This window comes from Astatotilapia calliptera, chromosome 15, assembly GCF_900246225.1.
Source record: "Astatotilapia calliptera chromosome 15, fAstCal1.2, whole genome shotgun sequence".
In the NCBI taxonomy this organism is placed as follows: Eukaryota; Metazoa; Chordata; class Actinopteri; order Cichliformes; family Cichlidae; genus Astatotilapia; species Astatotilapia calliptera.
Genome location: NC_039316.1, coordinates 21,078,581 through 21,101,811, shown reverse-complemented (window position 1 = coordinate 21,101,811; position 23,231 = coordinate 21,078,581). Strand labels below are relative to the sequence as shown.

Sequence of the window (23,231 nt, the reverse complement as noted above, 5' to 3'; positions counted from 1 at the left end):
GACGGTGGGAGGAAGCCGGAGTACCCGGAGGGAGCCCACGCAAACACGGGGAGAACATGCAAACTCCACACAGAAAGACCCCGGCCTGATGTTGGAATTGAACTCAGGACCTTCTTGCTGTGCGGCAACAGTGATAACCACCGTGCTGCCTTGCTGTAAACTAATTTACAGCAATTTGTAAACTAATTTAAAATGACCACATTTATTGAGCAAGTGTACCTAATAATCTCCCATCAGTTCAGTTGCAAAATACTTTCTAGATGAATCATTTGGTCTATTAAAAGTTAGGAATTTGTGAAACAGCGACAGAAAATCAGAAAAATAGTATTGCTTGATATTAAATTACATTTAAAATGGTTTAATGTTAACTGCTATATTTGATCATTTTATCCATTCATCCATCTTCTTTTGCTTATTCAATTCAGGTTGCGGGCAGAAGCCGGAGCCTATCCCAGTTGATACTTAATAAGTTTTAATGGTTAATACCTCACCAACAAAAAACCTGAACCAATTTAAATTTGTAAATGTAAAACAACAAAACCTTGAAATGGTGCAGACCGTTCTACAAATGGCACATTATGATCAGTATGTTCAAACAGAAACAATCATTAAACCTGTAAACACACTGAACAGGATCATGAAACACTTAAATGTTTGTCTCACACAAACACAGGTTGTATGTGAATTGATTTGTTAAGACACAAGGAAATCTGCTGCTTATGTGTCAAACAGGCTCATCCCATGTCAGCTCAGATTTGCCTGAAAGAAAATTCTGACTTCTTAAAAGGAACGAATCATGAGATTTCTCAAAAATAACCAGCCTCCTGGTAGACACACCAGCAGTCTCAATTTGAAGTTCTTGAGGTTGTGCTTGAATTATCGCACTCATAGACTTCAGCCTCTCACAGCTGAGGATGAAGGTCGGGATGTTTTTACAGATCACTCTGAAATCCTTTTTTTGAGGGAGCACTTTAAAATTCCAATATCTAGAAAACTCCCAGAGCTTCAAATGTGTTAGAGTAAATATGAATGTGGAGCGTCAGCAGTGCAGCTCCAGTTAACGTAAAACGGGCGTTTGAAGTCCCTAAAATATTTAAATGTGTGATCTCCGACAGCGGATTTGGAGACTTGTAGAAACCACAGTAGATTTTATTTAGAGCTTCTCACATACAAGACACGGGATATTCTTGAAAACAGTCCGAAGGTGAAAAACAAACCAAGAAAACGGCACAGCGGCACACACCCTCTCATTGGCCAGAGAAATTTGGGCCATGAGGCTGGAACTAAAAACAAAGCAATATTTCCCTTCTCTACATAATTATGAGTTATATGTGAGAGAAGAGCGTAACAAATTTTGGATTTAATAAATTTACTTGGACTTTGTATATTGCGTCATACCTGGAAATATCACAGTGAACTTTTCCCCCAACATTTAAGCTTTAACGAGTGTAACGATTCACTTTTAGACTGTTTTAAGACAATTCTGTGTAAACAACATTGTGTGAGAAGCAAAAGTTTCTACAGGCTGTAGACATCTAAATATTTCAGCAACTTCAAGCATCCTTCATTCGTTCAGAGTCCATTTTCATAGAGGCACAGGACCAGATATTTACCTTAAAACACAAATGTTCCCTCAAAAACATCATGAAACAGCCCTGCTTTCATCCCATGAAGTATTCATTTATGCATTTTAAAACCAAAGTTTATTTTAAACATGATGGACTGAGATGGAATGATCCAGATGAGATTTGCAGCAAAATGTTCAGCACAAAGTCTTTGATTTTACAAAAAAATAAAACAAGCTAAATGTGGCTCCTCTTCACCAGCCCCCAGATTGAATCTGTAAACACCGTTTTATGTCCGCGTCCTCCCGCTTTACGATGAGACCGCTGAGTGTCCGGGAATCTACAGCGTCCGGGAGACAGACGAGGAAGGCGTGGTCACCGAAGGTGTCCCTCAGCTTTAGGCCAACATCTTCAGCATCCTCGTCATCTACTTCCTCTTCTTCTTGCTCCCAAACGTCCCGCTTCCCGTCCTGGCTTGGCCGAACCCCATCTTCTTCTTGTTGAACGTGGTCTTCTTCTTGCGCAGCGTCTTGGCGTCACGGCCGTGGATCCAGTCGTCGCGCTGAGCTTCCCACTTCAGCTGCTTCAGACCTGCACACAGGAAGTGTTAGAAAAGAAAACACATTTGGTTTATCTGTGCAGCGCAGCTGAGTGGGACTGACAGCACTTTCACTGTGTGGAGAAGTTATGAAACGTGAGACACCGGCCTTCATCTCGTCTGTTTGTTTTTAACCCTGTTATAACCTGAAACAGCCTCAGCATCCTTCAGCTCTCACATGTCAGTCTGAATGTAATCATTCTTAGTTTCAAGGTCCATTAAATGACATCACTGTAATAACAGAGATGGCTGTTGGGTCAATATAAGGAATAAAACTAACTTACTAATGAACATTTTAGTTATACAGAACATTTCAGGTGCTGTAATTATAATAGAAACCATAACGATGACCTAGAGGTCATATTTTTAAAAGGCATCGCAGCACAAAATCCTATCCTCAGCCTTCAGGTGGCCACTGGGCTTGCTCCTGCAGTAGTATGAGCTGTTCAAGGTGAAGCTCTGTGATCTCACCTGCTTTGTCTCTATTGGCCATGGCGTTCAGCCCGATGTTGTCAAACTTGGAGCCGGCATTCTCGTCCAGCAGGCAGCCAAACTGACAAAAATAAATAAAATAAAATAAAAAAAGAACAATAATGATGTTATAAGACCTTTGAAATATTTATGATTCCATAATCCTGTTGTGCTTGTTTCCATGAATTCTCTGAAGTCAAACTGACCTCTTCAGCAGAAGCAAACATGGCTGCATCTTTCTTTTCCTTCTTCTTCTTCTGTTTGGAACCTGAAACATTGAACAGTGATCAATAAAATAACCTCCGGAGTCGCTGACTGAGTTTTCTATACACAGCCAAAACAAACTGACACATTAAATTATGTTAATAATTCTTTGAGCTACAGATCCAGCATTAACCTAAAGATCCGGAGAAGTCGAGTTCCTCGGAGGATTTTCTCTTTCCCTTCTTGGTCTGTGGGGTGATGTCTGGAGCTTCCATCTCATCGTCTTCTGAATCTATACAGTGGAAAAGGTTTTTCCCAGTTTCAATATTACATTTGAAAAGAATTATTTTCTCTCATATCTTCTGTTCCAGTGATGGACGTTCATATTCAACACGGCCCAAGTTCAAATAAGGAGCTTAGTACGTGCACAGCTAATCCTTTCAGCCTCAGACTGCTCTAAACACTCAGTTTCACACTGATTTTCCTCCTCCTGGATCTTTATGATGTCACAAAGAGCAAATATTCTGAATATGGCCATCACAGGAATAAACGCCCCACTGACAAGTCTTCTGTGAGGGGCAGCCAATGAGGAGGAGCTATAACTGCTCATTTCAGACAGAGCATGGACTCAGTATAAGATAGGGAAGGATTATTCTGAAATGTGAATCATGCAAAGCTGCTCTACAAGAGTCCAAGAATGAAAATAAGGAGCTGAAAATAAGCAGAATAATTCCACATTAGCAGAAGGATAAATTCCAGCCATCTTTCATAATTTAGCATAGAACCCCAAATTTTGCATTCATTTATTAAATGTTTTTAAGTTAACTGTAAGATATTATATTTTAATTAGGTGCTGCTTTAACAGATGAGTTGACTGAATTTATTAATCTGTATTTTTATAATGATTAAACTTCACTGGTTCCAGAACCTTAAATGTAAATGTTTAGTAGTTTTCTTTGAATTATGGGGTGCTCGTCTAAAATAGGCTTACAGATTATTGGCTCAGATATCCCATGATGCACTGTGTTCCCTCTTCAGTATGTAAAAAACAGTGGTTAGGATTTCTAAAGGTACTGACCTCCAAATGCAGCATCTTCATCCTCCAGCTCAGGAACTGAAAGAAGAGGAGAAGGATCAGGTGTCTGTAAGAGCTCAGGTCGATTCTGTCCTTTAACTCATAACAGCGTGGACTTGAATATATGAACATCAATATAATCTCAAGTCAAATAATGACAAAAAAGACATTTATACAGGCAGAAAAAAATAAAGGTATTGGTGTATTAATTTAAAAACAGAGAATATTGAACTGGCACTCGAAACAAAGCTGGATTAAAATAAGTTTTCGTACTTTGTCATATTTTTTTACCTTCATCATCATCATCACCCTCTTCGTCTCCATCAGGGTCCATGAACATCCCTCCTTCTTCCTCCAGTTCGTCTCCGAAGTCTTCCTCGTCCATGCTGCCCAGAGACACCTCCTCATCGTCCAGGTCGTCCATGTCCGAGTTGTCCACGTCCGACTCAGAGTCGTCTCCTGATTTCTTATCTTTTTTACTCTTTACATTACTGACAGAAAAACAAAAAACGTTGTGAGGAAGAGGATGGTTCAGTCAGTGTGTAAAAGTCTTTAAAGTCTTTATTTGTTTTTTTAAAACAAAACCAAAATCGTGTTTGAGTCTCACAGCCAATCAGATTATTCTGTTTTTAAGACTAAATAAATACCAACATAATGCTCTTCCTAGTATTTCCTGTATTTGCTTTCCCATGTGTAGCAACAGTAATACAGAAATAAATAAAACAATAATACTGTAAACAGAAGGAAAATAAATTTAAGAATGACAAAGTAAATCAATAAATGAATGGAAATAAAACCCAAGAGTAAACCTGAAAACTCACCCTGCAAAGTCCAGATTATCACTGCCGAGGTCGGTAAAGTACGAATCACCTTCAAAGGTGTCTGCCAAAAAACAAACAAACAATTACTCAGCCAGAGAACTTTAAGTTATACTACAAGCAAAGGAGGAAGAACAGGAGGAGCACAGCCAGCCTCCGGTGGGCTGCTTGTCCTTTAGCGGGAACCCTGTCACAGCCCAGAGCCGAGCATTCCCCCGCGAACACCAGAACCGGCAGGTCGACCACTAACGGCCTGGTCTCTTCACGGATGAGAGCAGGTTGACACTGAGCACACGTGCCAAATGTTTAACTGTTGAAGGGCAGCAGCAAACAGCACCTCAGACTGGCCAGGAGTTCACCGATTCCTCATCAGGAAGATCCTCCCATCATCAGGATCACGCCCAGGTGTTATCAGGCACGTGTGGGCCAAACTCACAGTGAGCCAAACTACACTCAGACTGGATCAGCCTGCGATTTAAATTTTTACCTTTTATTTGAAATATAAAAGATTTTAAATGCAGTTCTGTTTACGTCGAAATGTCAGTGTTTTATGTAATCCGTGTTTATAAATTTAACTGTACAAGTGTCTCGACTGAAGCCATTAACCAAGGATCTGTGATGTTTTCATGAGGAGATACTGAGCATTAAATTAGAGACGATGGTTTATTTACCAAGAAGTTTCTCAAACTCATCATCGTCCACATCCTCCAGGCTCTCGTCGTCATCGTCACCTCGTGGCCGGCGTTGCTGCTTCTCCTGCTGTCGTTTCTTGAAGAAGCTGACGAATGAAACAAAGAAACAAAACTCATTAAACAGAATACAATCAAAAAACAGTGGAAATATGTCAGGTGACTTTGCTGGGACGCACCGATGGAAGAAGATCTCATCAACAGGAACCTGACTTTCTTCTTTGGACAGAAACTCTGCGCTGTTCACTGACACACACAAATAATTTAAAGGATCCACACTTCATCTGACATCAGAGCAGGTGAAGGAAAAAAAACAAACATAGAAAGTGTGAAATTTGTTTAAAGTTACCTGGTAGCAAGCTGACAGGTAATCTGTGTTTGGGCTTCATCACAGCAGCGTCGGTGTTTTCTAAAGAATAAAAAATATTAAAAAAACGAAAGTTTACACTTAAAATTATTAATATTAGTTCATTAAAGCCGTCAATAAACTGTCACAATGTGTGAAGTCAGCGTGATTAAATCTGTTTTGAGCCGAGACAGCAATGAAACCACAGACTAATAATAACAACTCTTCAGGATGTTTTTTATCGTTTTCCATCTTTCTGAGTTTGAATTTTTTTATTTTTCTGTCGTTTTTAGCTTGTAAAGACTTATTTAGATTGTCTTTACCGTCCACTGTCTCTTGTTTCTCTGCAGGTTGCTGCTGTTTTGCAGCTTTGTGCGTTTTTTGTATTTTATTTCATCCCCTCTTCATTGTTTTTGTTCCTCTTTTAAGTCCGTTTGTTTTAATCATCCTTTCTTTTTTGAATTATTTGAACTATTTATTGAACTATTTCACAAATGTGAACATTTGACACCAGTTTTCGTCATTTTCCCATCTACATGTGATCATTTTGTATCCATCTGTGTTTATGTTGCATCATTTTTGATCCATTTTACAAAATGCATCCAATAGAATTCGGTGCTTGTTTGTCTTACGTTCTGCTTTGAGCTGTTTGGGGTTTCTGAAGACAAATCGATCGAGGAAGCGGATGAGGGTGAAGTCCTGCAGAGGGTCCCCAGAGTACTGGATGAAGTCTCCCTGTGGAAATAAAATCATATCAAACATTAACAGCAACAATCATGACGACTACAGAGCTCCTGAGCATGTGGAAAGGGGCGGGGCTTTTACCTGCAGAATGGTTTTTGCAAACAGCGACACTGACGGATGGAAGTGCAGAGCGAGCTGCAGAGAACATCAGACATTAGGTTATACACAGCAGCTTGTGAACACAAGCTCTGGTTACGAACTTTGTGTTTATTAGGACAGATTTTTTTACCTTCTGCAGCTCCCATAAAGTCGAGCGATCTGCACCGCAGAATAACGGGTTTCTGTGCAGCGGGTCGTAGCTCTGAACACTCTTCATTCCTAAAAGAAAACAGGACGGAGAAACAAACATGATGAAGCTCGTCTTCTTATTTACTGTCCTGCTTTATTTTAATCAGCCAGGTGCAACAAACACACAAAATTAGCTGGAATAGAGAGATTACAACATGATCTAAAAGTTTTTCCTGATTCAGGCAAATAAAAAAAATCTGCAATTAGTTTCATGAAGCTAAAACAAAACAACTAGCTATTAAACAATAGCCTCCCAGGAAGACAGTGGGTGGAAATGGTGGAAAGTACCAGGGGCACTGGCGGTTATGTTAGATTAAACCCATCCTTCAACAACAGTTTTCAAACAGAGAACGTCAGCACTAATCTTTGCGTTTCACAGACCTTCCAGGTTCTGGTGATGTACCCATGATGCTGCAGGTTTGACCTCCTCTGCCTCTGTGTTTGTTTGTTCCTCTAGTTTGTCAGCATCCACGAATCGCTCCTCTTCATCATCATCATCTGCAGCGAGGTCTTTGAACGCCTCCTCTTCCTCATTCTGAATGAAGCCATAATTCAAAAGTTTAAAGCAGTTCATCTTTGAGAGCATTTTTGTCCAAAAGGAAAATCTAAAGCATCAGTTTTACACCCTCTGAGATTTCTTACCCCCTCCGCCTCCTGCAGCAGTATCTTCAGGCCCGGTTTGGCCCTCATGACCTCCGACACCAAGAAGAGCGCCCCACAGGCGAAGCTGGCGCTCTGCTCGGCGCTGATCTGCAGCAGCCGTTTGACAAAGGCTTTGACTCGCCTCAGCGCCACGTCAGCCTTCATGGATTTGTACAGCAGGTTCAGGAACATGTTCGGGCGGGAGGACGACGACAGCCCGGGGTCCAGCAGCTTCCTGCAACACAGGTGGAGAAAGTAAACACCTGAATGTTGTCTGTTTAGAGCCCACAAACAAGCTGCCAGGCAAGGTTTTCCTTACCTGTACAGAGCCACATAGTACCGGTCCGAGATGCTCTGCTGGGAGTCCATCACCTGGAACAGCAGCATGAGCGCCTGCACGGCTGTGTTGAACTTCACCAGATGAACCACTTTGAAGAGTGTGTCCATCTGCTCTCTCACTTTGTCGTCCCCGGTGCTGGTGTAGGGATACGCCCTGTTCACGCCCGCCAACAGCGCACTCAGCATCTTCGACTCAATGTCCTTCTTTTTGACGCAGGCACGGAAGAAGGAGAAGTAGATGGTGATGAGCTTGGCGGCGAGCCCGTCCTCGTCGTGGCTCAGGATCACCTGGCTGAGGAAGCACACGGCGTAGTACTGCGCCTTCGGGCTGATGTTGGGTCGGAACAGGAGCCGCTCCACCTCGCAGCACACCACCCCTTTCATGTTGGGGTGTTTGTGCAGCAGTGTCTCCAGCAGGTACGATGCCTTTGCCGCCGTCTTGTACTCGGGGTCTCCAAGCTTGTTTACCACTTGGGTGAGCAGCGCCTTCTCTTGTTCTGGACGGCTGCACAGCAGCTCATGAGCAGTGGCTAACGCCTTTGCCTTGGTGGCAGGCACTGTGTCGTGAGCCACCGAGTCCAGTGCCACCACAAACTCAGCCACGTGGTGCTTCAGCTGGTGCTCAAAGTACCAGAGGATGAGGCGGCGGTCGCGGGCGTCGCGGTTGCCGCTGGCCTTCTCCTCAAGCTGGTCGAACGGGTGCTGGGCAAAGGTGCGGAGCTTCCTGTCCCCGGGCAGCAGGTTGGACAGCAGCAGCTCTCGCAGCGTGTCCATTGCCATCAGACCCATCCGCCGACTGCCCTTCTTCTTCACCATGGTGACTAGGTTCTCCACGTGCTCCAGCATGTGCACCGGAGCGTCCTGAATCAGAACCGTCATGGCTGCCATTCTGTCCGCCAGCACGCCAGAGGAGACAACTGTCTTCATCCAGGCCGAGTTGGCGCCTTTCTGCAAGCTCTTCTTGGTCTTGTAGAGGGTCACCTCAGCCTCGAACAGCTGCTGAGCGAGCGTCTTGTACTGCGAGACCAGGGCAGCATCCTGTGGCGCCGACGAGCCCTCTTCTGTGTAATCCAGCTCGAACCACTTACCACCAGGTTTGATCAGCAGCACCTGCCGTGGCTGGAACTCAAACACTGTCTGGCTCTGCTTCGCCTTTTTTGCCGCCGATACCCGCGCCTCTTTTGTCTTCTTCTGCTTCTGATCGACGACGTTGGGCTGAGTGTCAGGTGCCGTCTCCTCTGCTTTCTCCACTTTGACCTTTTTAGCTTTCTTCTCGCCAGCAGCTGTGGCAGCCGTGGCGGCTTCACCCTCAGGCTTGTCCGGAATGGTTTGCTGCGTCGCGTATGCCCGGATGCCCAGCTTGGTGATGAATGACTCCAGCTCGCCCTCCTCCAGGTCATCTATCGCTCCTTTCATGCCGCCATCAACGAGCTCGTTGGAGTCTTCGAGGCCGGCGAGGAGGATATAGTCGGCCTAAAGACGTAGAGAAGAACCACAAAGAAAAGATTAAAAATATGTGACAAAGAATTCTGATTAACATTTGTGTATAAATTGTATTTAAATGTTTACTTTATTTGATACGTTTTTATTTATTTATGTAAATAATACCATGGAAGCATGGATCCATCCTGAGTGTATAACAACTGTTCAGCCAGCGGTCTAATGGTGTGGGGATATTTACTTGGCACACTTTGTGTCCCTTAGTACCAACTGAGCATTGTTAAAACACCACAGCCTTCCTGGTTACTTGAACATGACACTGAGTTCACTGTACTCAAATGGCCTCCAAAAGGATCAGAGCTCAATACAGGAGAGCACCAACAAGAGATCCGCATCATGGATGAGCAGCAGCTGTCTGATACGATCACGTCATTAAGGACCAAAATCTCCTAGGAATGTTTCGAGCGTCTTGTTGAATCTATGAAGAAATAAGGCAGCTCTGAAAGCAAAAGTGGATCCAACCCAGTAACAGCAAAGTGTACCTAATAAACTGTCCGGGGACTGTGCTTTTACGTCACATAAACTTTCGTGTCAGTTCAGAAAACTATAAAAACAAACCGACCTTCACAAGTTAAAACGCTCCCTGACTCTGTGAGTGTTGGCCCTGTTTCACCAGGTAAATTCACCTTAGTTCCTCCGAGCCGTAAAACCTCCTCCAGACTGAGCTCCTCTTCCTCTCTCTCCTCCTCTTTCGTATTCTTCTCTTCACCTTCATCCTTCTCTCCGCCGCTGTTTTTCGCCTCCGGCTCGTTTTCTTCGGCCTCAAATGTCACTTTTTTGGACTTTTTACGTTGCTTGTTTTTCGCTGCCATGCTGTTTGCAGCGTGAGGAAAACTGACCCGGATGTTGAACGAAACGTTTCCGGTGCACGGTTACCAGCTCTCATAGTGGGGTGCTATCAGAATTCAACTCAGAATCCATTTATTGTCACTAAACATCAAATGAGAACCAGCTCCCTGGTAGCAGAATTTAGAATAAAGACTAATTTATAAAAATCTTAAAATGTAATTATACAAATGTACAAGGTCATTATGTGTTAGCCAATATTTTTCACATTTGTGAACAATAAGAAGCCCGAATTGACTATTGGGAGGCTGTAATTGACGTAATGTAGTTTTTACACTGGTAACATCAATTAGTTGCATTATTACGGAAGAAACCTTTAAAATGTGACAATTTTCAGGCAAGTTCTGGTCTCCCAGAGAAGCATCCCTTCTAAGTTCGTTTACGGACCTTTATTTGAAATGAACCTCAGATATAAGATATAAAACAGACAGCGTCGGTTTTTATTTTTATATTTTTGTAGTCATATATGACTGAGGTGTGATGTCGATACTTGGCCAAAGATTTTTGGCGGCATTTCCGGCCAATATGGCAACACGCACGCTTTACTTTTTTTTTTTTTAGATTGATTCGTTACATAAAAACAAATAAATCTAAATGATATGTTTTACACAAATAACTAAGGTAAATTATGTTGATGAGCACGCTAAAAAAATATTAAATCAAATATTAAAAACGAGTCCCCTACGTAACCGTCTGTCCTCCAATCACAGCGTTTGTTGTCCGTCTGAAGCGTCAAGATGCTGTTTTAAAACACGATATCAAAGGAAATGGAGAAAGATCTTTCAAAATAAAATGTCAATGACTATTAATGGGAAAGAATCCATTTATTGAAAGCTACTTTCCACAATGGACTTAAAAAAATCTAACGGGACACTGAAGGGCAGGTGTTGGCTTAATGTGCTCTGGAATAAACAGAGACAAATTCACAGAGACTGAAGATTAAGAAAGAAGAAAGATGTATCGCTGTGGTTTTCATGTCGTGCAGAATGTATCAAGTTTATAGGCATGAAACATAATTCAGATACATTAGAAAGATGTAGGCCGATTTATACTATTACTGTATCATTTCTTTATTGTTTTATTGCTGCTTTGGGTTTTCGTACAATAATTTATATTTACTGTATATCTTTAATCACTCGTTGAGATTCATTTTCTTTAAGTTTTATTTTGACACTTAACCGGATGGTATCTCTATTACTGCGACGAGCTTAGCGTTAGCATGTGTTGCTTTAACGCTTTTGCACGGGGACGGTGCAGCGTTTGACCTGCGGTAACTTACACACGGATATCCATAAACGCATTCAGACGTTTTTATCTTGTGTACCAGGAGATGAAACGTCGCCTCCGACGGCAGGTTTCTGTTGTTTTTGTATCCTTAAAAACAACAGAAACCTCGTAGTTGAAGCTAACCGGCTAGCCGCTGTGCTGTCAAAGAGCAGAGAGTCCCTCCATGTGGTTAAAGTAATATCCAGTAATGAGGTGGTTCTGTTCTTTCCTGTGAAGCAGAATGAGGGCTCTTCTCTGTGTTAAAGCACAGCAGCTGCTCAGCAGAGGTTTTATCCACCCTGTCAGGCCGGCAGCAGCAGGTGAGAGGTCAATCCAGATAATAAATTCAAATTCAATTAATAGTTTATTAGTGTAGATAAACATGGGGACGGTATGAGATTTTAAATGTATGAATTGAATGTTTCTGTGTGACAGTGCGATGGCAAGCAGCCCCTTCCAAACTCTTCTGCAGCTCTGCACCTGATGGAAACAACAAACCACCCTCCATGCTGCGCCACCTGACCTCTAAAATAAAAGCCACGGGGCCGATCCCTGTGGCAGAGTACATGAGGGAGGTGCTCACCAACCCTGTGACGGTACAGAATGATTAACTCCACCTTAAGTGTGTGCCAGAGTACCACTTGCAGGTCATGGATCAGAATTCAAAAGCAAAGCTTTTGTTCACTTTTGAATCCTCTGACTTTACTATAACAAATTTAAATAACCCTTATTTCTGTCTTTCTGGGCCTTAGTTCAGTCTCTCAGGTCATCCTCTGTCTGTAACAAACTTAAACTCAAATTATGAACACCCAGACCTCACAGTGACTCCTGTGGTCTGAACTCTCTGGGGCTTTGTGGTAACCACCAATCCAATGATAGTGTTAGCATGTAAAAGCAGCTGCTGGTTTTCCTGTTTTTAGTGAGTATCTTTTCCTTGTTTGTTTTCCCCCTTCTCAGGGTTATTATGTGAGGAACAACATGCTGGGACCTGAAGGAGATTTCATCACTTCACCAGAAATCAGCCAGATCTTTGGAGAGGTGAGGCTGGAAAAACCCCTCAAACTTTCAGTTTCATTCCACATGATGTTTCCACTCAGCCGGCCTCTGATATACACTGTTCACATCAGGTAAACGTGTCTTTGATCGGCCTTCGTCGGTCATTTTACTGTTAGCGGTTGACACATACTTCATCAATAGTAAATATTAGGGGTGCAGCGATATTCGTATCGATATTGAACCGTTCGATACAGTGCTTTCGGTTCGGTACGCATATGTATCGAACAATACAACATTTGTAATTTATTTTATAAATTTTCCTTCTGACGATGCTGTCTGTGTTGAGCGCTCAGTGAATCTGTGTTCGACTACTCCGCCTAGGCTGCACTGTCGAGCGCAGATCCACTGAGCGCTCAACACAGACAGCATAGTCAGAAGGAAGAGCGCAGGGCAAGCTAGCGAGACAGAAGTTAAGCTCTACTTGCAACAGGCAAATTGAACCTCATTCAGATCTGGCGTTTGGAATTATTTTGGTTTTCATGTGACGTATGACCCTGAAGGTAAGCGAGTCATGGACTAAAGTAAAACAGTATGTTGGATGTGCCATGCAATGCTCAATTACATTGGTGTGAACTAGTGTGTTAGCGCAGTTAGCTCGTTAACGTGTTGGCCGTCTAGCCCCATGCACGGAGCGATCGGCGGTAGCTCGTTAACGGAGATTTGCCATGTTGTGGCGTTAAGGTCATTTCAACGAGATTAACCTGAAAGCACTAGTGGGAACACAACGAATATGACTGCACATTTACGCCGACATCATCCTAGTGCAAAGACAAGTGGAAGCAGACAAAAAAAAGCAAGCATGCTACTAACTTTAGCCGAGTCATTTAGACAGCTGTTAGCACATGATTCTCCTTATGCTGCTGAGAATATAGCCCAGAAGAAGCGGATAGTATAGCTTTTATTTTGGAAAGAGCCATTTCTCTGTAATAAACTCTCTTTTCCAAAGATGAGTGATTCCTCAATCAGATACAGGGCTTGCAATATCGCTAGCCCGACGTCCCGGAGCTAGCGATTTTTTTCAGTCGGGCTACCAAAATCTATCTCTTCCCTGCCCGTCGGGCTATTGTAGGAAAAATATATGTCAATGCTTTTGCATTCTTTCAGAAATGTAGCTGGGTAATTATGTCATTGGCATCGGTGAGCCACTGTCAATATGTGACATATTGAAGTCGCGTTTGAATTTGCGCTTGTTTTTTTGCTTTCACTTTGCAATCATGCGAACTGTGTATAGAGAGCGACAGCACTGATCTGTGAGTGATGATAATTTGTGCACCAATTCCTCTGACATCGTCTTATTAATCGTTAGCTTACTATGCAAACATGACGCAGCAAGCTTAAACATGTGAGAGGTTGATCGCGCAGAGAATCGCTGAGCTTATGTGAGTGCGTGTGTAAAAGCATTTCAGTTCTGCTGAGCCAAATAAGACAGGTCAGGGTGAAGAAGTGACAGCCAAAGAAAAGCTTACCACAAAACGGAGAAGTTATGACAAATCAGACTATAAGGCAAAAAGAAAGTGCAGCTTTATGGTTTCATGGACAAAAGAATTTCTGTGGCTGCAATATGACGAGCTAAATAACCAGGGCTGCACATAAGTGGTCCGCAGGTGCGCATTCGCTGTCAAAATAAAAAACACGCACAAGGGTTAGGGTTAAATTTAAAAACTGTACTTTTGAGTTAAAATATATATTTATAATTTCAATAAATGACAAATTAAAAATGCATGAACATTTTTTTGTATCGAAAAAATATCGAACCGTGACACCAAAGTATCGAACCGAACCGAATCGTGAATTTTGTGTATCGTTGCACCCCTAGTAAATATGTTCCAAAATATTTTCAATTAAAAATTAAAATAGGCCCATTAAAAATTATTATTAATTGGTTTTCAGTTGTTGTGCGTGCTGGGGAGAATAACAGGATGGTCCTGTGTCATAGATATCATGATATGATGCTTTTATATCATGTAAAAAAAAAATTATAGCGGTATTTGCAAGTATGGTATAAAATGACGCAGCCCTGTTCTCACGGCACGTGGGATCAGCTTCTAGGTCAAATGCTGATAGATGACGATAAATTCCTGCTTCATTGGTGCTCCGATCGTGTCAGAGCTGGTCACAGTTTGTGGGCTTCTGCTTGTCCTCTTGCTTTTTGAGGAATGAACAAAACTAAAAACGTACTTAAAAAACGAGATCTTCCAGCAATCCAGGAGTCACACGGAAAAAGTGATGCCTCAGAGGCTCAAAGAGTTTGGAACTGAGATTGTGGCTTCAAACACCTATGGTCGGTCAATGCATTTTCTTAGCACAGAGGCTAAGTGAATACAGTTTGTGAATACAGACTTTCAGTATGAATGCATATGATGACTATGAATGTATAATAAAATACATACATACTTTATTTTAAAAAAAATTTGGCTCCTACCGAAAAGATAAATCACAGGCAGTGTGGTTTTAAAGAAGTTTTTTTGTGAGTTTTCCTTTGTTTAAACCCTGGAATACGATAAGTATGATGTGATCAGGACAAGAAGACAGATGAGTAAGACACCTTACAGTGAGGGCTTTTGTGTTTTTTCATGCTGCTTGAAATCAGTGTTCATGTGCAGTAAAAAAAAAGTTCCTTTTGCATAAAGTTCAGCTGTTTAATGTCACAGACCTGGTGATCCAGGTATGAAGCTCTCTGCACCGTGTTGTGTCTGTATTGTGCTGTTGCACTGTTTGTTTGCCATTTTCACACACTTGCACTTTATGCGGTCCTGTCTCTACTGTTATGTGTAGCACCATGGTCTTCACTGTGTACTGTACTGCTACATATGGTGGAAATGACTTGACTTTCCTTGAAAGCAGCACGTTTAGATTCAGTAAGATAAGAAAACTTTGTGCTTCTCCTGCTGGTTCAAACATGTTTGGTCTCCTCCAGCTGATCGGAGTGTGGATCATCAGTGAGTGGATGGGAGCTGGTCAACCCAAACAGCTGCAGCTGGTTGAGCTCGGACCTGGAAAAGGATCGCTGGCGAGTGACGTCATCAGAGTACGTCAGCCAGGCTTAACGCTTTTCTATGAAAGACTAAAGATTTCACCCCAAAGTGGAAACATCTGTGTCATCAAGTTGCAATTTTTTCTCTCTTCAGGTGTTCAGTCAGTTGCAGTCGGTGCTGGGCGGGGCCTCTGTGTCGCTGCACCTGGTCGAGGTGAGTCCGGCTCTGAGTCTGCTTCAGGCTCAGAATCTGACGGGAAACCGCAGCCAGGAGGCAGACGCAGAAGATGATCTGGTTTACCGTCGCGGAGAAACTGAAGCAGGGCTACCGGTGTCGTGGTACCGCCGGTTAGACGATGTCCCGACAGGTACACCGGAGCAGAAAGCAGGCTGTGGTCGTACTGGTTTATATGGAACAACTCCATGCCACAAAATTAGAGAACCTGAAGATGTTAGCAGGGTGTTTCCTGGTTAAAGTAAGCACATAAGCACAGTTAGTCCATCTATAGTTTAGGAGTTTGTGTAAAAATGACAAATACCTGAAACTGGTTACCAAAGTCATTGTTTTGTTTTATGAGTGTTTTGGCCATAGACATTTTATGTTTTGAAGCCAGATTTGACAAATGAGGTACACTGCACACTCATCAAACATACCCTACTTTAACATCAACACTAAATTAGACTGTTAATCACACATTAAACCTCGTGTTTTATTCAGTAAGACTTTACTAACACCGAGTCCATAAGGTCATTAGGAAAGCCTCTGCTTGTGCTTCAAATGAAAAGTTGGGTCATTACCTCAGAAATATCTTTACAATAAGAAGCCATTCTGCTACCAGAGGAGTCGCCCTCTGGTGGACAATAAAAAAAATGCAGGTTTGAGGAAGTGTTCCCTGTTTTTATATACAGTTTATGGTTTTGACAGTGAGTATTTTCAGTGCTGAATTGATCTGAGGACATCAGGCTTCAGGCTGATACTGTTACTGTTTCCATTTGAGTTCTTTATGTGTTCGCTTTTAATCTCTATTAAAATATGTTTTTTCACTTCCGGCGCCCCCCGTGCGTGGCAGCCTGTTACAGCAGCTCCACTCATTCTGCGCTTCCTTCTTATCTCCTCTTTACTTTCTCGTAATTTTTTGTAACTAAAGTTTTAGCAGTTAGATTATGTAATTATGGGCTACCGTTTTGTGCTAGTCTTGGTTGTCTTTCTCTGTTTTTATTTAACAAATTTCCCACGTGTGGGACTAATAAAGGTTATCTTATCTTCATTGAGTTTTTCCTCTTCTTCCAGGATTTAGTATCTTTGTCGCTCATGAGTTCTTTGACGCCCTGCCAATTCACAAATTCCAGGTGAGATTTAAAAACACAGTGTGTGAAATATTTATGTAGCAATAAAGCTTTTTCTTTACTGTCATATTAGTCCTTAAAGTCCTCTGTATACTGTGGTCTTGCATTGCATTTGACTACACTGTCATGATTGTTCCTACCACCAGATGGCACCAAATCAAAACACAAGAAGTCCATAAAACTGTGTTTAACGGCTGTATTTGGTGAAAGATAGGCTGTTTATGTGATAGGTTATTTGTGTAATTTAGCAGCAACTGTTCTTTGATTAATTTTTCCGTATCTGAGTTTTAGCAAAGTGAAAATTGGTGAATCTTTGTGTTAACAAGAAAAACCTGTAGCGAAGTCATTATGCTCTGCTTTAAGTTTAAATAAAACCATATGAAAAACAGATTTCATGTCTTGTGCAAAGGTTTCTGAGTGGCTGTTCCTCTGATGTTTGCTGTTGACGCCTGCAGCGCCCTCATAATAAGAACGCCTTTCAGCTGTTTTGTCCACAGAGGCCCATCTAAACATGTCCGTTTCTCTGTTTGGGGCAGAGGACGGAGAAAGGCTGGAGGGAGGTGTTGGTGGACATCGACCCAGAGAAGCCGGACACGCTGAGGTTTGTCGTGGCGCCGGCTCCGACCCTGGCCTCGACGTCGCTCGTGCAGGTCAGTAAATGTAGAGCTTCTGTGTCCAGGAAAGCAAAGCACACATTTATTAACATCTGCTTTTTACAGTTTCCAAATAAAATCTACACTCCTTTATGGTTACCACATCACAGTTTATTAAGGCCTCTCTGGTTCTTGAAACCAGATAAAGTGGCTCATTGTTTGAATTTTAAAAGTTCAGATGACCTCAAAGAGAAATGAATCCCGCCTTTTATTAAGACCCGCTTCTGCCGAGGAAGACGATGACAGTAATAATGATGATGATGTCAGACCTTTGGCAGGATGTTCAAAGTGTCTGAGCTGAGCTGGAGAGGCCAAATCAAGCAGGCTGTGGATGTATAGATGGCATAAATGTGGGCAATAAAAAACCAGATGAGGGCTGTAAAACAAACCTCAGAGAGTCTGTCTGAAGAGTCAATTTCCACAACGTTTAAAAGACTGAAGGACATCAGTTTTTAAAGTGGGTGAAAAAAATGCTTTGTAAGTTCAGATAAACCTCCAAGGATATAAAAGTCTGGATGTTTGGATTAAAGGGGAATTGTTTCTCCTTTGCACTGTGGAAAATATAAACACTTAAGTAGATGTAGTTTTGGAACAGTTTGAAGTCATGTGCTGGCTGTTGAGGTGATGAGATTTCTGGCCAGTGGTCTGAATGTCGAAGTGAAGAAATTTCAGAAAGTGCAGGTAAACTGCAGGAGTAATCGTGACTCTTAAGGGAGTATTACTGCTGGAAATGTTCTACAGGACTAGAACTACCCTCCTGAAGGTTCCATTGGTACTTTTGATGGATGCAGCTATCCCGGGTAGGAAGATGTCGAGGACCTTTAGTTGTAAGGCTCTTTTCTTCACTGTGTTAATCAGGTGTGGGGAACTCCAGGCCTCAAGGACCAGTGTCCTGCAGATTTTAGATCTCACCCTGGGTCAACACACCTGAATCAAATGATTAGTTCATTACCAGGCCTCTGGAGAACTTCAAGACATGTTGAGGAGGTCGTTTAGCCATTTGAATCAGCTGGGACACATCTAAAACCTGCAGGACACCGGCACTCGAGGCCTGGAGTTCCCCCACCCGTGGTGTAAATGGTGCGAAAGGTCCTGGTAGTCGTGATGCTCCACGTGGAGGTTGCATAAAATGTGACATATGAAGATCACTAATCTTTGTGCCAGGACCTGACTGACCATCCAACGAACACTAACGTTGTTTCGATGAGTTTACAGTAACCAGACATTTTGTTTGTCCGGGTCAGGAGGTGTAGCGGGTTCGTCAGTCTTTATTTCCTCATTATGGGGCGTCACCCATGCTTGAATGCTGGCTGGTTTGATTGCAACCTGGGAACGATGTCTTGGTTTGCCTTCACAATAGGTGCACATCCCTGTGGGTGGCAAGGGGCTTGGTTCAGCCTTCATGGTGTCATAGCTATGATTATGAATACAAACTGATGAAGCTCATCTGTCGCAGATACAGTCCCCTTAAGATGGTTTGAGGGATCTGCAAGGCAACAGAAAGGAAGAAAAAAATGTCTGTTTACTATTTCTGGCTGATTAACTGACTATAAAAGAAGGGCGTGGCCATCGTAATCTCACCGATTTTTGAAACTCTGTTTCAGCCAGTGTTATTTCTGCGTCTGTAGTGAAGATTCACCTTTTAAATGATCCTTTTCTTGCCTTAAATGATGGATAACTGTACCTGAGGGTTGTTTATGAGGTATCATGGAAAATGTAGGAAGACAAAATGAGAAATTAAGTTCAGCTTTTTTTTAAACAGGAGACGAACTGCTGAATTGAACTCTCCTCACTTGTTCCGATCAAGTTTATCACACTGCATTTGTTTATGGACTGTTTGAAAAAGGGAAAATGTTCAGAGTTCAACAAGACGTCTGTAAGTGTCATTTGTTCCAGTCAAAGAAAAATGAACGCTAAATAAAGCAGAAAAGAAAACATCACATTTGAGAAGCTCGAACTTGAGGAAATTTCAGCTTTTTGATTAATAAATAATTCCAAAAGATGTCCAGTCCACCTTTAAAAGGTGGAAACCTGACCTGTGTGTGTTTACAGTCCAGCCATGTTTTTGTCTCCAGCAGAGATGATAGAGTGAAGCAATGTACTATTAAGTTAGTGTGTGTGTGTGTGTGTGTGTGTGTGTGTGTGTGTGTCAGGCAGATGAAAAGCGGGATCATGTGGAAGTGTCTGCAGAGGGCGGGGTCATTGTGCAGCAGCTGGCCCGGCGCATCATAGAGGACGGCGGTGCGGCGCTGATCATCGACTATGGCCACAATGGAACCAAGACGGACACGTTCAGAGTACGACACACGCATCAAGCCCGTCTGCTAAAGCTTCCTGTGTCACATATGTTCAAAGTCAGCCAGATAAAAACGTCCAAGTCTGCATATTGTAAAAAATCCTCAGTTACTGCGATGGATTGTGCCAGCGTGAAATGGAACTGTGGGGCACATGTAGGCATCGTACAGTGGGGCGTGTGTGGGGCACGTAGGGCAGCCCTCACCTAGGGTCTGGGCGTACGGTGGGTGGGTGGGTTGGTACACTGCGGGTCCCACTGTGGGCAGCACACAGTGCAGATGTGCCCTACATGTGCAGCTACTGAGTCCCACAGTGAGCAGGGTGGGTCTGCCCACTGTGACCCCACCTGGGCCTCAAGGAGGGATTTTTGGGATGTCATTCACGCTAGTTATAAAATTACTGATACCTGCGAATACAACAGAATGGTAAGACTTATTTTTCTTTCATGTTTGGTAGTTTTTATCCAACTACGCCTAACAACAAGAGGGACTGGCCATAGACTGTACACAAAAGATGGAGGTTACCACCATTTCTAGCTATGTTAGCACGCTTTATCATAAACTGTACAGCTGATACAGATACCTGCTAATTAGTGCTAATTAACATACTAATATCATCCAAGAATTTCATCTTTCAACACAGGTAACCTCGAGAGAGGAAGCAGTCTGCCAGAGTGACCACGCCCCTAACTTTAAGCATTTATGGAGTATAAATGTGAATGAACTGGGAAAAAATCTCCCCTATACAGTTCTTTTGAAGGGTGAAGCTTTCCAGAAGCCAAAACAGTTTTTTTTGTAGCAGGCTGTAAACATGTTGGACGTTTTTGTGTATGGGAACTGACTCGTTTTTCAAGACAGCCTCAAGTGGACATTAGAGGAACTGCAGTTTTTGTGCACTTAAATGTTGTAGCCTCAGAAGCTGCTGCTAGGCTGCAACCAAAGATTTTTGTTAATAAACTGAATGCTTTAGTGTTTAAACTGAATTAGTAAGTATGAGTATGCAGTTAATCAACTAATAAACAATCATTTCAGGAATAAAGGTTTAGAGCAGCTCAACGGACCTGCTTATTTTACACAACAGTGGTAAAAACAGGTTGACTTTAATGCAGTCTCTAATACTTCCATCAGTATTTTAGGACCTCATGCACACATTTTGATAGGAACAATTCAGAGTTGGATGTATGTTGAGTCTTTAATTTGTCGTTTTTATTGATCACATACAGTGCACTCCGTGTGTCCTCCAGCTGTCGTGCTTTGTAATTCTTTTGTCTTCGTGAGGACCAGTTTGAGGTTTAGACCTTCATGTGAGCATGTTTTGTTCAGCTCTAGTGGAAGGAAGCAGCTGTAGGAAGCAGAAAGGCTCCTGTGCGTCAGGCAGGGGGAAACCAGGGTCAACCGGCCCGTCGCTCCTCTTCCTCAATTCTTCTTCTGAGGTTGCTAAGATTTCACAGCTTTTTTTTTTTTTTTTTTTTTTACTGGGTTAGAATCGTTTTAGGTGGTTAGAAATAGGTTTAGTTTTAAACCTTTTATTCATGCTGTACTTCTTAAACATCCCCTCATGTAGTTTGAAGGAAAAACTGTGTAAGAAGCCGCTACTTAGCTCAAATTTGCTACTGCCACTGTAAATAAGGTTTTGCGTTGAACCCATCATAGGTTTGCTCATCATTTTGCTCCTTTGCTGTTGGTCAGGGTTTTAAAGGTCACCAGCTTCATGACGTCCTCGCCTCCCCTGGCTCTGCCGACCTCACCGCAGACGTGGATTTCAACTATCTGCGGAGGATGGCGGGAGGAGGCGTGGCCTGTCTGGGCCCCGTCACTCAGAATACGTTCCTGAAGAACATGGGTATTGACACCAGGATGCAGGTGAGTCTTCATCACTGACAGATGCCAATAAAAACAATCAGCATGATTTCTTTTAGTGTCATTTCCTCATTTGGTGGAAATCCAACATCAAAGAGTGTGACTCACTGCTCCTTTTTCTTAGTTTCAGGTTAAAATTTGAATACACAGACCTAGGGTGCATTCCCACCAGGTTTATGCAAAAGTTCATTCACGAGTTTAAAAATATTACAACCTCTGCAGAAAAATGCTGTGCAGGGAAAAACTTTCAGCAGACATATTGTCGCCATTTCTGGGCAGGTGAAGCTGTTAGTTCAGTGAAACTTACTTTGTGACAGAACTAAAAAAATGAGCACAAAGAAAAGTAAAACATCGTATGATTGTAAGATGATCCAAAAACATTTTAGTGTTTCTGAGTGACACGCTGTGGCCCACAGTTAGAAAACCAGGATATCAGACACACAGTATGCCCCGAGGCTTTAACCCCCAGTTGTTCTCCACAGATTCTGCTGAGGAACTGCAGCGACCCGTCCACCAGGAAGCAGCTTATCAGCAGCTACAACATGCTGACCAACCCCGCCAAGATGGGCGAGCGCTTCCATTTCTTCAGCCTGCTGCACCCCAGTCGCCTTGCCAAGCCCCAGAAACCACAGGGGCTGAAGCTTGAGAAGAAGAAGAGCCCGGCACCGCTGCCTGTGGCCGGATTCACCGAGCTCAAGTTCGCCTGAAAGAGACGACTTTGAAATTTTGGCTGCCGGGTCAGTAGTGAGTGTAAACAACTACACTGTCCCAAACTTCTTGAACTGACTGCACCACAAAGCAAACAAAGAGATTTACAGAGCTAAAAACGAGCAGACAGCTGCTTCATCACTTCCTTTAAGCCTGTGTGAAATCCAAAATGGGTGAGTCATTAATTAGATTCACTCCTGTAGAGTCATTATAAAGGAGGAAACTATCCAAAAAGGCCAAAACTGTTCTTTTGTAGCTGTAAACATGTTTGTTTCTGCTGTAAAGTTGAACTTTTTAATATGGAAGTCTATGGGGCCTTTTGGAGAAAGCCTCAAGTGGACATTAGAGGAACTGCAGTTTTTGGCACTTTAACTTGGGGAGTGTGAGAGTTTGGACATTACGAAATGTCTGTTGGTTTAAAAGATCATGTTCTGATGTGTTTTAACAAATATTTAAGGAAAACACATTTTGTAGTTTTATGACCTATAAATAAAAATTTCAAAACATTAAAACATTCGTGGACTGTTCTTGTCAGATTATGGACACCAGACACTGAATGACTGGATTAAACTGTGCAGCACTTCGGGTCATAGGTCATCTGACGTAGGAGGATCTCGTTCCATTGGTCAGCCGGCTGCCATCCTGCACATCTTGAAGCAGTTAGCTGAGCTCACTGTTGTGCAGCAGCCATTCACAACGAGCCCATCGCTCCTCCGGTAGAAATTAAAAGATTCGGTTACATGTGGTGGCGGTGGGGTCGCTGCTGCCAAAACAAGCAGCGGCCCTCCAGATGAGCGGCGATCGGGTTCAGGACTGGTAATTAAATGATCATTTCCAAACATCCTGCAGATCGCTATCAGCTTTTCCTCTGATTCATGGTGTCCCTCGCTGGAGAGTCTGACTAGTACATTTGGAAGGGATTGCATGATTTCATTAAACCTGTTTTGA

General features: G+C 42.7%; 2 protein-coding genes across 2 annotated transcripts; one reads left to right on the top strand and one right to left on the bottom strand.

Moving 5' to 3' along the window:
• Positions 1 to 1,131: 1,131 nt before the first annotated feature.
• On the bottom strand, positions 1,132 to 10,190 carry cebpz (CCAAT enhancer binding protein zeta). The gene is made up of 17 exons (XM_026142902.1): positions 9,906 to 10,190; positions 7,760 to 9,252; positions 7,441 to 7,675; positions 7,180 to 7,333; positions 6,740 to 6,828; positions 6,592 to 6,645; positions 6,399 to 6,501; positions 5,770 to 5,829; positions 5,600 to 5,666; positions 5,403 to 5,509; positions 4,735 to 4,795; positions 4,205 to 4,404; positions 3,917 to 3,952; positions 3,032 to 3,130; positions 2,841 to 2,902; positions 2,635 to 2,716; positions 1,132 to 2,156 (listed from the first exon to the last, which is right to left on the bottom strand). Exons 1-17 carry the CDS (start codon positions 10,089 to 10,091, stop codon positions 1,993 to 1,995), a joined length of 3,252 nt encoding a protein of 1,083 aa, XP_025998687.1. The 5' UTR covers positions 10,092 to 10,190; the 3' UTR covers positions 1,132 to 1,992.
• A 1,144-nt stretch (positions 10,191 to 11,334) lies between these two features.
• ndufaf7 (NADH:ubiquinone oxidoreductase complex assembly factor 7) lies at positions 11,335 to 22,780 on the top strand. The gene is made up of 11 exons (XM_026143138.1): positions 11,335 to 11,395; positions 11,632 to 11,711; positions 11,827 to 11,987; positions 12,349 to 12,429; positions 15,365 to 15,475; positions 15,576 to 15,789; positions 16,713 to 16,771; positions 17,305 to 17,418; positions 19,575 to 19,718; positions 21,405 to 21,578; positions 22,058 to 22,780. Exons 2-11 carry the CDS (start codon positions 11,633 to 11,635, stop codon positions 22,280 to 22,282), a joined length of 1,362 nt encoding a protein of 453 aa, XP_025998923.1. The 5' UTR covers positions 11,335 to 11,395; position 11,632; the 3' UTR covers positions 22,283 to 22,780.
• Positions 22,781 to 23,231: the final 451 nt, after the last annotated feature.